Here is a 15690-nt window from a genome sequence, read left to right as displayed (position 1 = left end):
GTTTATGATGATAGTTTTGAGAGGAACCATGTGCAACTGTCTGTATAGATAACTGTCTGTAAATTCTCTGAGGAGTTTTTAACCATACGGACCACTTCTTAAACTAAGAGAGAACATCTCCAACCACACAAAGCAGCAGTTAATTTGCCACAATGGGCTCAAAAGATCATCCAGGCTTTCCATTGGTTTAAGAACAACAAAGGACTAGAGAGAACTGAGAGGAGGAGCTAATGTGAAAATAAAGCATTCAGGAAGACTTAGAAGTGATCAATCAACATGGTTGTTGCTGAGTAGTAAGAGGCAGGTAAACTCCTTAAAACAAAGGAGGTCTGATAGATGATGCCCTGCTATGCTGGTCTGGGATTAGGTCCCCTTCACCAAAATCTTGACGTCACTTATGTGAGTTGGGAAAAATATGAATCAGTGATCGGGAAGATTTTGTTCAGCTATGAATCTGAGGATCACACACACACACACACACACACACACACACACACACACACAAGGAGAAGGAGAATACACTCTACCATGTCTTCTTTATCTTCTTTATATTATTACACAACTTTACATACAATGGCTGAACTCCACACTGTGTGGAATGCGGGGAAAACTAAAAATGGCAACAAAAAAAAATAAAGCATAAATAATATAAAGGACTAACTTTTTATCTTAAAAGAGATACATTCATATGAAAGAATATTTTACTAATACAAAAAAATAAATAAGCCATCTAAAGAGTTTTTCTTTTTTAAAATCCTTCGCACAGATGGAAAAGAGAGATAGCACTTCCAAAATCCACTCTTCTGTGCCTACACACTTTCCCCCCCATTCCTCCCTCATTCACATCCATCACAATAGGTGAATATAGTGTCCTTCAGGTTAAGTCTGAGCATTTCAGCACTAGCTGTTTCTTTTTCTCTGAATACATTTTCTTGTCTCTTCATTGTCTGCTGTTCTTGTGTAGGTATGCACGTGTGGAATGTGTATGTGAAAATGCGTGCGTGTGTGTGTGTGTGTGTGTGTGTTGAATGCTGCTGTGTGTTTGTGAATTCAAATCTCCTGTGCTGTACGGTGGATAAGGTCTCCATTTAGACTTGCAGTAGAGTTCCAGGCGGTTTTCTCTTTACCGTCCAAATCAGATAGGTCCAGCCTCTCCAAACACATCAGCGGCTCGTCTGAGTTCACACACTGTACTGACTCTGTATGATCATATACACCATATGAAGACGCACAGCAGACAATGGGAGAAAACAGAAGTCAATTAGTGTTCGCAAAAGTGCATAGCAATACAGAATATAAAATAAATTTCACTATAGCAATTTACACTTTTCAACACTTACTGAGTGTCAAGGGCAACAATCTGATAGTGCATCTTTCTATACACTATATGGCCAAACGTATATGGACACCTTCACACCCATATATGAGCCTTCTCTAAACTGTTGCCACAATGTATACAGTCCCCTCTGAAACCATTGGAACGATAAGGCCAATTAATTTGTTTTTGCTGCAGAATATGAGAAGAGAGTTTAGAGTTTCAGCTTTTATTTCCTGAGCCACAAAAGTTCTGGAACTTCAACTTCTGGAAGATTAACTTCTACCAAAGTGATGGAAAGGCCAAAGTGTGGAGCAAGAAGGGATCTGCTCATGATCAAAACATACAAGATCATCTGTGAAACATGCTGGAAGTAGTGTCATGACCTGGGCTTGCATGGCTGCTTCTGGAACAGGCTCACTAATCTTTATTGATGATAGGACTCATGATGGCAGCAGCAGAATGAATTCAGAAGTTTACAGGAACATTATGTCTGCCAATTTACAAATAAAATACATCCAAATTAATCAGGAGGAACTTTGTCATGAAGCAAGACAATGATCCAAAACACACTGCCAATGCAACAAAGGACTTTATCAGGGGGGAAAAGTGGAAGGATTTAGACTGGCCAAGTCAATCATGAGACCTTAACCCAACGGAGTATGCATTTCACCTCCTGAAGAGGAGACTAATGGGAGAAACCCCCTGACACAAACGACAACTGAAAGAAGCTGCGGTAAAAGCCCTGGCCTCAACCCCACTGAACACCTTTGGAATGAACTGGAATGCCAACTGTGTGCCAGGCCTCCTCACCAAACATCAGTGCCTGAGCTCTAATGCTCTTGTGGCTGAATGGGAAAATCCCCACAGCTACACTGCAAATCTCTTGGAAAGCCTTCGCAGAAGAGTGGAGGTTATTATAACAGTAAAGGGGGAATAAGACATGGAATGGATGTTCAAAAAGAACAAAGTTATGATGGTCAGTTGTCCACAAACTTTTGGCCATATAATGTAGCTCAAAAAAAATAGGCAGAATAGATTATTAGATAAAAATTATCTTTATTATTAGATAAAAATATTAGATTTTTGTTTTGAAAAATTTTAATTAAAAAAGCTGATGGGAGTTATGATCTAGAACACTACTGTTCTGTGTAGCAGCAGGGGCATGGTCGAGCGTTGGCTGCGAATGGAGAGGAGGTAGGTGGAACCAGCAGGTAAAGCATGACGATTCTCACCTGTGTGTAATTAATGAAAGTGATTTGTTTTTGTCTCTCTGTGCTTTCAGAAAGCCCCGCAACAGGAAAGAGCTAGAGAGCGAGACTGAAGCAGTGCAGAGCTGTGTGTACCTTCTTATAATAAAGAAATGCTTGAAAAGCAAAAGTAAAAATCTGGGAAGTGTTACATTGTGCTTCTAGCTCACCTCTGCTATAGTTGGTGCCTGGCATTTCTTGTCCGGTTCCACTCTCAGAATTCTGGGATGATGTTGAGTCTGAGTTCACTTGAACCTGCTCCTTGATCACATCTGCCCTCTCGCAAATCCCCTGCGGCGCTGGGCTGTCATTACCATGGCATAGGAGTGAGCCATGGTTCAGAGGCACCATCTCAAGACCATCAAGCTGGTAAGATACCAGGTGGTGCTTTAGGTCACCTGAGAAATTGCCATTGGCTTTTGTGTAACACCTGGTCAGAAACACAGAGATGTATATCAAGTTTTTTGGTCATCCAGGTTGTTAAACCTTCAGGTAGTCAATGGTCAAAGCAAACGGACTTGTTATCATCCAAGGAATTTTTATATACAAGTCCTGTAAAAAATGATTTCCCTAATACAATCAGCCTCCAGTCTGACTCAGCTCCTGTATGCATTTTATCAAACACAAGGCCTGTTTATCTATGCTGAGTGATAAAGCTGTATCCACTGTATTTCTGATATACACACTAATACATACATGTTTCTAAACCTAAAATTATAAATATACACACAGAAACACACAAATTGTTGTAAATAAACAGAACCACACGCAAGCACAGCAAACTCTGAATGACTTCTGTTCTTATCTGTTCCATTCACTCCGGTGTTCCCCACTGACTTGTGGGAAGTTGAGAAGTAAACAGTGCTGTCACTAAGAGAGTTGCATGGCTGCACACCAAATAAACTGTTAGCGCTACACACACTAGGATAGATAAACAAGCTTCACTGATGGACGTATGCCACAGTGTGTGTATGTCTGGCCCAGAAAGGATTTCTGAGACCCAGATGATTGGCATGTAGACAAAAAGAGCCCTTTAGGTGTTTTTCTCTCACCTGTTGTTGTTACAGAGGTTCTGGCAGTTCATGCAGTCAGAAGAGTCCGTCTGGGGTACAGATGTGTACGTGCTTCCTCGCTGCCACAGCACAAGTACAATTAGTTAGATACCTTCACTTTGATGTTATTTAACAATGTATGGAAAAAAAAAACTGGCAATAGTTCAGCGACCAAAACAACAACAACAAAAAAAACTAATTCAAATTGCTCTCTTATTTATAATCATGAACTAACAACTAATGGTCAAACAATGGTCACCATTCAGTCATATCTGGAACTCTGTAAAGGATAATGTAGCTGGATCTTTAAAAATCTTTGTGATTATATATCAGAGGTACAAATACCTCTGATATATAATTCAAATCCATAAAATGTATACATATAAAACAACAATTTATACATTGGTTACAGCCGAGAGGGTGTCTTCACCTACTCACACTGTGCATATGGTGAGGGTGTGTATGCTCAAAGTCCACATTGTTGTGGGGCACAGTTGTGTCATGGGTGTGGGAATGACCCAGACTGTAGAGAGGGCCTGAACCATTTAGTAATGTCAGACCATTGTGGAGTTTAAGATGGAGGTGATGGCAACCCTGGGGCCTGATGGACCCGCTGTTCCCATAGCTACCATGCATGCTGCTGTTGAGCTGGCTGGAACTAGATAATGTTGTGTACTCCATAATGTGACCATTCATCTCAGCAGGCTGGTACAGGTAACCGGAAGGGTTGTACTCTGTAGAGAGTGAGATAAACAGAAAGGTACAGAGAGAGAGAGAGAGAGAGAGAGAGAGAGAGAGAGAGAGAGAGAGAACAAGGAAACAAAAACAAGAGAGAAATATATTTTGTATATTTTGTATTATTTTTGTATATTATTTAAATATATTTTGTTGGTGGTGTTTTCTCAAGGAAAAAAGGTGTAGAAATGGAACATATAAATATTCAGGTTCTTATGAACACACTACTTGTTTTCCAACCTTTTTCTGTATATGGGGTATGTAGTCTACTACTTTTACATGCACAGCCCAAAATATTTACCCTGTTACTCAACCCCATTCAGAGCTTCACACTGCTTCTTGGCACAGGGGAAAACGTGGCAGTGGATTGCACCACAGGCCTGGATTTGGACTCACTGTGCATGCTGTGCTGCTGGCGGTTTCTCCACAGGCACATGATTATGAAGATGAGCAGGATTAGCACCATAACACCCAAAATGCAGCCCACAATCAGGTACAAGATGCCACCTGCTGAAGAATTTGAATTGGGTGGGTACATGGCTGGCGGAGTGATTGGCCGCTGACTGGGAACACCTGGAGGCTGACGTGCTGTATAGGTCATAACAGAGAGAGAAAGAAATAAGAAAAAATCGTATATCATTACTCTATCTTATAGCAGTATGGATGATGACACCACAATTTTATCTCCAGGTGCTTGTCTCAATTATTTTTCAGAAGAAACTATCATTTTCTTTGTGTTGACAATCTGCTAAAAGCTAAGCACGATCCTCTTAACAAGTCCACTTTAAAATGCATTATAGCCATTTCCCTAACTAAATTATTTAATACTTGAATTGCTGCTGAAGTGTTATACGGCAGCCATTCTGATTGTTTGAAAGTTTTTAGGAAAATACAAATTTCTGGATACACTGCATGAAGATTCAGCAAACAGCATCATAGTTTGTATTACTAATTTATGAATGGGATTCTGTTCTTTCTACTTTAGTGTATAGTACAGTCCTTGGGACACATTGATTTGCTTCAAATAATCCACTCATTATTAAGCCTTTTAGAATTAGGTATGTTGGAAGCAGGGAACGCTCCAAAAAATACTGGATGCTAGCTAGCTAACATTAGCTGTAAGTTTACTTCGCTAGCTTGCTAAAGCACCCATTTAAAATTAAAGTGTAGATTTGTACACTTGCCATGCACTGGCTGGGTGCTTGGCACATTTATTGCATGACAAGTTGACTATCCAGTTTACCATATCTTACTGCTAAGAAATACGTACTGTGCTACTTTTTCTGTTAACTTGTTAGTTAGAACTAGTTTTTTCTTCAATGAAAAAAAGAGAAAATAGTGGCCTTCAGACTAAGCAAACTAAAATTAAATCACTAACTGATGATGTGAATGGCTAGGATGATCCCTTCATATAAATTGCTTGATAATAATAATTAACAGAACAAAAACTTCGCCAGGTCTTTTTCCAGTCTTCCACTTGTCCAGTTTCAGTGAGTCTGTGCAGCTCACTGAAAGTGTAGCCTCAGATTACTGTTGTTGGAGTCGAACGTGATGCAGTCTTCTGTTACTATAGGCTGTCTGTCTTAAGGTTCAGTGTGTTGTGCATTCTGAGATGCTTTTCTGCTCATCATGGTTGTAAAGAGTGGTTACAGCGTTACAATAGGCTTCCTGTGAGCTAGATTCAGTCTGGCCATACTCCGCTGACCTCTCTCAACAACAAGGTGTTTCCGCCTGCAGAACTGCTGCTTACAGGATGTTTTTTGTTTTGTGTGTAAACTCTAGAGACTGTTGTGTAAGAAAATCACAGGAAATCAGTAGTTTGTGACATACAAAGGCCTGTCTGGCACCAGAAACCTTTCCATGGTCAAAGTCACAGAGATCATGTTGCCCCATTCAGATGTTTTATGTGAACACTGACTGAAGTCATTGACCTGTATCTGCATAATTTTATGCATTGCACTGCTGTCACATGATTGGTTGATTGCATAATTGCATGAATGTGCAGGTGTAGATTGTAAAAACCTTGATATTGTAGTACAACCCCAATTCCAAAATTTGGGATGCCGTGTAAAATGTAAATAAAAACAGAATGCAGTGATTTGCAAATCTCATAAACCCATATGCTATTCACAATAGAACATAGAAAACATATCACATTTTTAAACTGAGTAAATGTACCATTTTAAGAAAAAAAATAAGTTAATTTTGAATTTGATGGCCGCAACACCTCTCAAAACAGTTGGGACAGGCAAACAAAGGCTGGAAAAGTGTGTTACTAAAAAGAAACCGCTGGAGGTTAATTGGCAACTGGTCAGTAACATGATTGGGTATAGACTGTGCCTCTCTAAGATACTCTTTTTATACTTAATCATTAATTGCAAAATGTTTCTCCAGCTGTTTATTTTTTAGTAACACTTACTTTTCCAACCTTTGTTGCTCCCGTCCCAACTTTTTTGAGATGTGCCATCAAATTCAAAATTACCTTATTTTTTTCCTTAAAATGGTACATTTCCTCAGTTTAAACATTTGATATGTTTTCTATGTTCTATTGTGAATAACATATGAGTTAATGAGATTTGCAAATCACTGCATTCTGTTTTTATTTACATTTCACACAGTGTCTCAACTTTTTTGGAATTGGGGTGGTATAATATGTATATTCATACCATAGATTTCTTTATACCTACCCAGCTGTGAAATAAAATGTAAGATGAAAGGAAACAAACAAGCATTTACTAAACCAAACTGCAGTGAGCTTCTTACAGGTTCAAAGCTTTGTGCTAATAACAGGTCACTGTGTGCATTGAATCTTGTTTTGATTACCCCAGGCCTGTATTAATAACAGTCATTAGAACATGATATAAAGGCGATGAAGCACATGTCCCATTGTCTCTGACTCAAATAAACCATTGCTGTGTTCAGGTCTGTAATTACAGCAGTGGCTTTTATAGCCTCCTGTATATGTTCAAGCATTCCCATAACAGTACAACTTCAGCCTCCCACCCTCTCTCTCTCTCACTTCCTCTTTCTCTCACCTTTAGTTTCACATATCATCACATTACTGTAATCGCTTTCTCCAGCATCATTGTAGCACTGCATCTTGATGTCATATGACGTCTCCGGATGGAGCTGACCAATCATGTGCCAGCGCTTCATACCTGTGGAAGGGTGAAAAGAAATTAGCAAAGTTACTGTTATATAATTACACCGGGCCAACACCCTTACATGTGTGTCATTCACTATAAACCACAAGTTCTCTCCCTCTATTTCACTTTCTCACCATTTCCTCCCTTTCTTTATCTCCCCATTTCTCCCCAAGTCCCATGATGCTTCAGACACATGCTTTATTCCAGATAGACTCCTTATAAGGCAACGTATTTGTTTGCTCTGGCTGGGCTTCAGTACACCCACTGCACTGTGCACACACACTGATCTCACAGATGAACACATACACTCACTCTAAGTCAGCTCTTTAATCAAAGATTGTGGGACATAGTATCATAAGCATGCAGCCAAAGCTTTGAACAGGAACTTATGCAGACATTCACACACAACATACAACAGCACACAGTAAGCATGGATAGCTGCTGAGGTTGGTGCCCTGTGAGGCTGTCTTATCTAAGTATGAATTTCTGTCAGCCTGTCAGTTAAAAAACAGAAAGACAGCTCTCAGGCCAGAGAGAAATTAAAAAAAGATGGGGAAGTTTAGGGATCACTGTTAACATTCCCCCAGCTGTGTAAACCCCTGTCTTGAGTGTAGGGTTTCAGTTTGGGCCTATTAGAGAGGCAGCCACTTATTTAACACATTTTTTTGGCTCATTAAGCCATGGTGCAGGTCCAGTGCATGTCAATCAGCAGACATATCACAGGATATCCATTACCCCACACATATACACACAAAATATGCCTTAAACATAAAAGCCTATCCCAATTTAGCATGGATCTACATGGAGCATGGAACAGCATACGACTTGAAAGAACTCAAAAAGTAATCCACATGGAACATGAATCAGCATGAAGTTGGACTAGCTGGTTCATTGGATAAACAACAGAAAATAGCTGAGTGTAGAAAAATGAACAGCATGAAGCATGAGTCTCATACCTTCTATCACATCTCTCTTATAATCACCATCATTGTCACTGTCTGTAGGTCGATAGTAGATGTAGAAGCCCTGGATGGGGGTGTTGTTGTTACTGGAAGTGGTGTACTATGGGAGAGAACCAGAAAGAGAGACACAGAAGTTACCAAAATTCTAAATACCAAGTTCACTCTGCCAGCACACTGAGCCTGAAGGAACAAATAGTCACAGAAAATAGCTAATATTCAGAGAAACCCACAGAGAATCAAACCACATTCTCTCGATCACTAATTACTTTTGTCCTAAAAAAGAACACATTCTCCTCCCATGACCACAATCTAAAAATAAGCTTTGCTCTATTCTGCTCCCTATTGCTGCACCTTGACACAGCCCCTAATATGTTTAGCAAGCACACCCACACGTACACACACTCACATGCCCCTGAAGAAGCCTAGTGGGATTAAACCAAACCTTTCTGAGGATGAAAAAAAAATTGAGGGTAAAAAGAAAATTTCTCATTTAAACCCAATGGCATTTGGCAAAAAAATGCACATACACTTTGTCTGTGTCCATTCTTACACATATTGTTTCAAACCAGCACAGACTCGTGTGAACAGTTACAATTTATTTTTCTATCATTTGTGCTGTTAACTCAGAACTGGGAAATGAATCAGAAGGTCAGTGATAGAATTCCATGTATGCAATAAAAAGCAGTTGTTGCCGTTGTCCATTCTGTTCACTGACAATATATAAAGGATTTGGAATTGCATGAGTGTTTTTTAACTATTTAATGCAAATACATTGACAAGTAAACACTGTCCCCTAAAAGTTGAGGTAAAAAATTATAGAAATAGCCAAACGGTTCTCCTGTAGTGGAGCACAGTTTACTGCCATTCTAATGAAAGCATGCTGGGCACTGTTTGTAAACTTTATGTGCCAAGCCATGCCAGGTTGTTAATGACACCAGAATGGTAAAACTCTTTACTCAAACAATACAGCTGGTACTAGAAAAGATGCAACAAAACTTACACACTACTTGCCCTGTACACACAGATAGAGGGGATAAAACTGACAAAAATAAACTTGCGTATTTCATATTAAAAACAAAGTACTTGAGAAGAGTCTCGAAAATATTACGTTTCTCTGCATACTCTATATTCCTTGTGTCCATGCCACTGCAGTACTCACAGTCCATCGCACCATGATCTGCGTGTCACTGACAGCATCAGTAGAAGAGATGTGAGGGCCAGCCACAGGTCGGTTGGACACCGGTGAATTCGCTGTCGCTATCTGGTATGGCCTGGAGGTGGCACTGTGGGGACTCTCACCATAGTGGTTCATGGCACTGACACGGAAACGGTACGTGGAACCTATGGATGGAACATTGAAAACACTTAACAACTACATCAAATTGTTATTCGTCAAATGTGTGGAAATATGTGAGGTATATGCCAGTGGTTCTCAAAGTGGGGTCCATTGACCTGCAGGGACCCATGAACCATAGCCAGCAGCTGCATGATTTTTATTTATTTAGTTACAATAGTGGAAAAAACAACTTACCACTATCAAAAATATTACATTAATTATCAAGTTTTGGTAGTTATTAGCCTGTTTGACTGGTTCCTTGAACAGAATGGGTTTAAACCAAATATCGAAAACTCAAAAACTGTATGCTGTTGATGGAAAGTGGAATAAAAGTTCTTTAGCTTTAATAAACAGACAAAATATTATTCAATGCATTTAAATAACATTCATACAGAAAATCTGCTGAGGAGGTTTGTACAATTTATTTTGCACTTAAAGGTGGTCCCTGGCTACAAATGGTTTGAGACCTCCAAGTATGTGTTGCATACCCATATGATTAAAGAAATACAAACAGCTTCACTTTTAGAATAGCCTGGATTTGTGTGTTTGACATCTACAAGCTGGCAGCTCTGGATTGTGCTCCAAATGCACCAACACTGAACTACAAGATTTAATTTGACAGAAAAAATCCTGCTGTCAAATTAAATCTTGTAGTTCAGTGGTGGTACATTTGCAGTGAAGCTAATATCCTTTTTAGTCTCTATGATAATAATACATCCTTATATGAAATATTTTATGCTCTAGTAACGTGTATCATATGTGCAGTATATGGTCTTTTCTGTGGAATATAGTCTGAAGCTGTGGGCACATTTTGGGAAATTATATTTTGCTGTAACTAAAATGTTATTTCTTACTGAGGTTAAGGATATCTTTTGGTTTGCTAGGTTAATATTTTAGGATTAGCTTTAGGTGCAGGTATACCAGTGTTTAGTGTAGTACTAGTAGAGTGTGTGTAATTCTACCTGCTTCTAAGTTGCGCACTTCCACAGACAGCTTGAGAGGTGAGATGTTATCATCAGCTATGATCCAGTCCGCATTACGGCCCTTCCTGTACTCTACACGGAAAGCTGTGATTGGAGAACCACCATTGGCCCGTGGGATCCATGTGACATAAACCGAATTCTCTGATGCCATAGAGATGGTTGGTCGATCTGGGGCCTCAGGAACTGCAAGACAAAACAAACTAAGTAAATATGAAACTGTAAACATGGTTATTATAGTTTCTAGACTGAACATCTAAAATGGCCATGTTTCCTGTGAAGTGGCAACAGCTGACCATCCATCTTGTGAAAGGAATCAAATACACACAGGGAGAAAAAGAGTCTAAAGAAAGAATAAACAGAAACACACAACATAGACAAAACACATGTCAGAGTGGAGCATGTACTTACTGAACAGGCTCTGGGCCATAGACAGATAAAGGCAAATCGAGAAAGGGAGAGAAAGCCAAAGAGGAGAGAGGGTTAGTTAAAAAAAATACTTGCTATATAGGTGTAAGGCCTAAATTAATGTAATCAAAGAAACTCACTCTCACTGAAACACAAAAGTCCATACACCTATACATGCTTAAACTTTATGCACAACATGCACTCTCAGTTACAATCGGTTGCACATTATTTGAATTGTTTCATTTCATGTCAAACTAATCATTCGTGATTTATTCATCTTAACAGGTTACCTCTGTCATGGATGACCACTCCATAGTGTGTATTGATGTTTTTGTCTTCGGGGGCTTTCTCAGGCAAAGACACAAATGGGGCCTTGGAGGGATTCTTATTGGAGGAGGAGCTTTTCTCTAAAAATCACAGAGGGGAAAAAGTGAGAAAAGAAAAAGAGAAGGAATGAGAGAGAGGGCAAGGGGGAAAAAGCAGAGAGAAGTGCTGGGAAGAGCTCTGCAGTGATTTATAATAGTGTTATTCCCTCTGTAGACAGTGGCTGCACTGTGCCAATGCAGTTTGGAGGTCTATATGCCTCATTTAGCCTTACTGACTAGCCATGCGTTCCTGCACACAGTTGCATGTTCTCAAATGGAAGTGACCCGACTCTAATAAATGCTGCACTGTTTGTCTAGTTGTTGAAACATGGCTGTTCAATTGTGTTGTACATGTATGTGTATGATAATGTATGCTATTATGTGATAATATCCCACTTTGGATTGATTTATTTGGGCTATGTATATAGTGCATGGAGTAATACTGTAACAGTGCAAAAGTTTATAAAGTTTATAAAACTTTAAAAAAGTTGTAATTGCTCACGCAGACCACATTCTGTGCACAGGGCAGCATATCTCTGCCAGCTCTACAAAAAATTAATTTAACTAATTTAAAAATACTGTAATCCTTGTACATTTATTGCATGCACTTTTCTTTATTGTTAAACAATCATTCTCCATCGTTTTTGAAAAGAAAATGTTTATAAATGAGTATAATGAAATGCCAATTGAAGGATCCCATTTTGACTCGCAGCAGCTCTGTAAGTTTTATAATTGATTCTGTTACTGTGTCCAGTGAACTTTTCTGGTCTTTCTGGAATGTAACCAACCCAAAACCTAAAATAAACTGAAAAAATATTAGACGATTAATACTGCCAACTGTAGTGTAACTAACAGTTTCTTGATTTGGGAAAATCAAGACATGTTGCTTTGGAACATAGTTAGTTTGCTTACTCTGCCACATTAGAAAGAAGATAGAAAGGTTTCCAGAAAGGTCCACAAGGCATGTGATTCAGGAGTGGAATGAAGTTCTGCAAATTTGTCAATGATTGAAGTTTGTCAATGATTGAAGTTTGTCAATGATTTAAAAATTTTTTTTTTTTTTTTTTTTTTTACAGCAGACATATTTTTCAGTGTTTTCCAGCATTTCTAGGGCATAATGGTAGGATTATCATGGAAAAATAATATAAAAATAAATAAATAAATAAATAAATAAATAAATAAATAAATAAAATTAATAGATAAATAAAATGGACCATACCCAATTAAAATCCAAATACGAAAACAGATACAAATATTTTGAGGACTAAACAGATATGTATCCGTTTTGCATCTGTATTAGTATACGAATACAGATAACGGCACTGCATTACACCACTATATTACACCATAAGTAACAAACTTAGGTGGTTTTCACACGAGTGTGATTGTTCCTGGTGTCCCCCGTAGCATTGGTCTGGTTTCAGACTCACTTGATTCTATAGAATCTTGGTGCATTTGCATTCATCTTAGTTAGTTAAAGGCCCTAGGCTCGATTCCGAGCCATGGCGACTTGATGGATGAACGATCTGTAGGAAGATCGATCATGTGCCAGTTGGATAAGTTGGGCCAAGGTCTTCTCCGTTGTTGTCTTGATGGTGTCGAGCCATCGGGTTGCTGGTCTTCCTCTTCTTCTTGTTCCTTCGATGCGTCCCATCATAACGTCCTTCTCCAGTGAGTGATCTGTTCGTACAATGTGTCCAAAGTAGGCAAGTGGTAGTTTGGTGATCCTTGCTTTGAGAGACATGTCCGGTTTGATTTGCTCCAATATAGATTTATTTGTCCATCTGGCTGTCCATGGTATCGACAGGATTTGTCTCCAGCACCACATTTCAAAGGCGTCGATTCTTTTCTGTTCTTGTTTCTTGACTGTCCAGCTCTCGCTGCCATATGTTACAATGGAGAAGATGAGACTGTGAACGAGTCGTGTCTTTGTGGGCAAAGAAATGTCCTTCGATTTGAAAATTATGTCCAATGATTTCATCGTTGATTTTCCCATGGCTATTCTTCGTTTCACTTCTTCGAGAGTCGTTGCCTTCATGTTGATCATTGATCCAAGTAGGCTGAAGTCGTTGATAACCTCAATTTCGTCTCCATCCAGGTCAAGGGTTCGTCGATCGTAATTTTCATTGGTCATCACCTTGGTCTTCTTGAAGTTCAGCAACAGTCCCATTTCCTGGCTCTCTCTTTTAACTGTCCGCAGTAGGTTCTTCATTCTTTCTTCAGTGCCCGCTATCAAGGTAGTGTCGTCCGCATACTATAAATTGTTCATTTTTCGGCCTCCAATTTTGATCCCTTCTTCGACCTCGTCCAGTCTGGCTTTTCTGAAGATTGTTTCCGCGTACAAGTTGAACAAGAACGGTGACAGGGATGCAGCCTTGTCTGACACCTCGTTCCACTCTGAACCATTCAGTGTTTCCATGTACCGTTCAGACAGTTGCTTCTTGTTGACCATATAGATTTCTGATGAGGCTAGTCAGATGGTCTGGTACGCCCATGCTCTTGAGTGTTTTCCATAGCTTCTCATGATCGATGCAGTCAAATGCCTTGTTGTAGTCAATAAAACACATGTACAGACTCTTCTGGTATTCTTTGGCCTTTTCCATCATCCATCGAACGTCTCCGATGATGTCACGTGTGCCTCGGCCTTTTCTGAACCCCGCTTGTTCTTCTGGAAGTTCTCTGTTAACGTAAGGCTGTAGTCATCTTTGTATGATCTTCAACAGAATCTTGCTGGCATGTGATATTAGAGCGATGGTTCGGTAGTTACCACAGTCTGTTGCATCGCCTTTTTTGAGAATAGGAACGAAAATTGATCTGGTCCATTCTGTCGGCCATTTTCTAGTTTCCCACACTTTTTGGCAGAGTTTCGTGATTACATCAATAACTGTTTCTGATGGTTTGATAAGTTCGATAGGTATGTCATCGCAACCTGGAGCTTTGTTGTTTGACAAAAGCTTGATGGCAGCAATGACTTCTTCCTTCAGTATGTCTGGTTCTTGCTCGCATACAGGGGGTGCTTCTTCTTCAGTTGCTGCATCATTCTTGTAGAGATCTTCTGTATATTGTTTCCATCGGCTTTTGATTTGTTCTGGCTCGTTTAGTATATTCCCGTTTTTGTCTTTCAGCATGCCCATTGTTGGTTGAAAATTCCTTCCGATCTGCTTCATCTTCTTGTAGGCTGCTCTTGATCTTCCTTTCGTATGTTCATCTTCAATTTCTTTGCACGTAGTTTGGTAAAATGCTTCCTTATCTTTTCTAATAACTCTTTTCAGCGTTTTGCTGATATCGTCTGCCGCCTGTTTGTTGCCTCTAGCTTTGGCTTGTCTTCTTTCTTCTATAATTTTCAGCGTTCCTTCCGATATCCATGGTTGAGTTGTCTTTTTCTTCACATGCAGTGTTGTTTTCATTTCTGCTACAATCGTGGTCTTTATTTCGGTCCATAACTCTTCTGGCCCATTATCTTCTGTGTTCAATACATCAAATCAATTGTGAAGATTCTTCCAAAATGCTTCTGGTATGTTGGCAAAGTCAAGTTTCGGCTCAGTCTTTTCCTTGGGTTTTTTCCATAATTTAATTTTCATCTTGCATGACAGAAGTTCGTGATCGGTTGCGCAATCCGCACCCAGTATCTTATAGCATCACAAATGTGCATTGAGAACAAAACCTGACTCACAATATATATACAGTATCTCACAAAAGTGAGTACACCCCTCACATTTTTATAAATATATGATAATATCTTTTAATGTGACAACACTGAAGAAATGACACTTTGCTACAATGTGAAGTAGTGAGTGTACAGCTTGTGTAACAGTGTAAATTTGCTGTCCCCTCAAAATAACTCAACACACAGCCATTAATGTCTAAACCGCTGGCAACAAAAGTGAGTACACCCCTAAGTGAAAATGTCCAAATTGGTCCCAAAGTGTCAATATTTTGTGTGGCCACCATTATTTTCCAGCACTGCCTTAACCCTCTTGGGCATGGAGTTCACCAGAGCTTCACAGGTTGCCACTGTAGTCCTCTTCCACTCCTCCATGACGACATCACGGAGCTGGTGGATGTTAGAGACCTTGTGTTCCTCCACCTTTCGTTTGAGGATGCCCCACAGATGGTCAATAGGGTTTAGTCCATCATCTTC

The 15690-nt window shown here is 39.5% G+C and overlaps 1 protein-coding gene across 1 annotated transcript in view; it reads right to left on the bottom strand.

Annotated features, from left to right (window-relative positions):
* Positions 1-531: 531 nt before the first annotated feature.
* The window catches only part of cdon (cell adhesion associated, oncogene regulated), a 103118-nt gene continuing 87959 nt past the window's right edge, over positions 532-15690 (bottom strand). The window contains exons 10-19 of the mRNA XM_053623286.1: positions 11475-11591; positions 10759-10962; positions 9620-9801; positions 8455-8560; positions 7388-7510; positions 4749-4940; positions 4056-4351; positions 3618-3697; positions 2736-2995; positions 532-1199 (exon numbers count right to left, since the gene is read on the bottom strand). Coding sequence (XP_053479261.1) covers positions 1051-1199; positions 2736-2995; positions 3618-3697; positions 4056-4351; positions 4749-4940; positions 7388-7510; positions 8455-8560; positions 9620-9801; positions 10759-10962; positions 11475-11591 — 1709 coding nt within the window. The 3' untranslated portion in view covers positions 532-1050. The remainder of the gene's footprint in view (positions 1200-2735; positions 2996-3617; positions 3698-4055; positions 4352-4748; positions 4941-7387; positions 7511-8454; positions 8561-9619; positions 9802-10758; positions 10963-11474; positions 11592-15690) is intronic.

The sequence above is a fragment of the Ictalurus furcatus genome, chromosome 4 (genome assembly GCF_023375685.1).
Source record: "Ictalurus furcatus strain D&B chromosome 4, Billie_1.0, whole genome shotgun sequence".
Classification (NCBI taxonomy): domain Eukaryota; kingdom Metazoa; phylum Chordata; class Actinopteri; order Siluriformes; family Ictaluridae; genus Ictalurus; species Ictalurus furcatus.
This window is presented reverse-complemented; position numbering and strand designations above follow the sequence as displayed.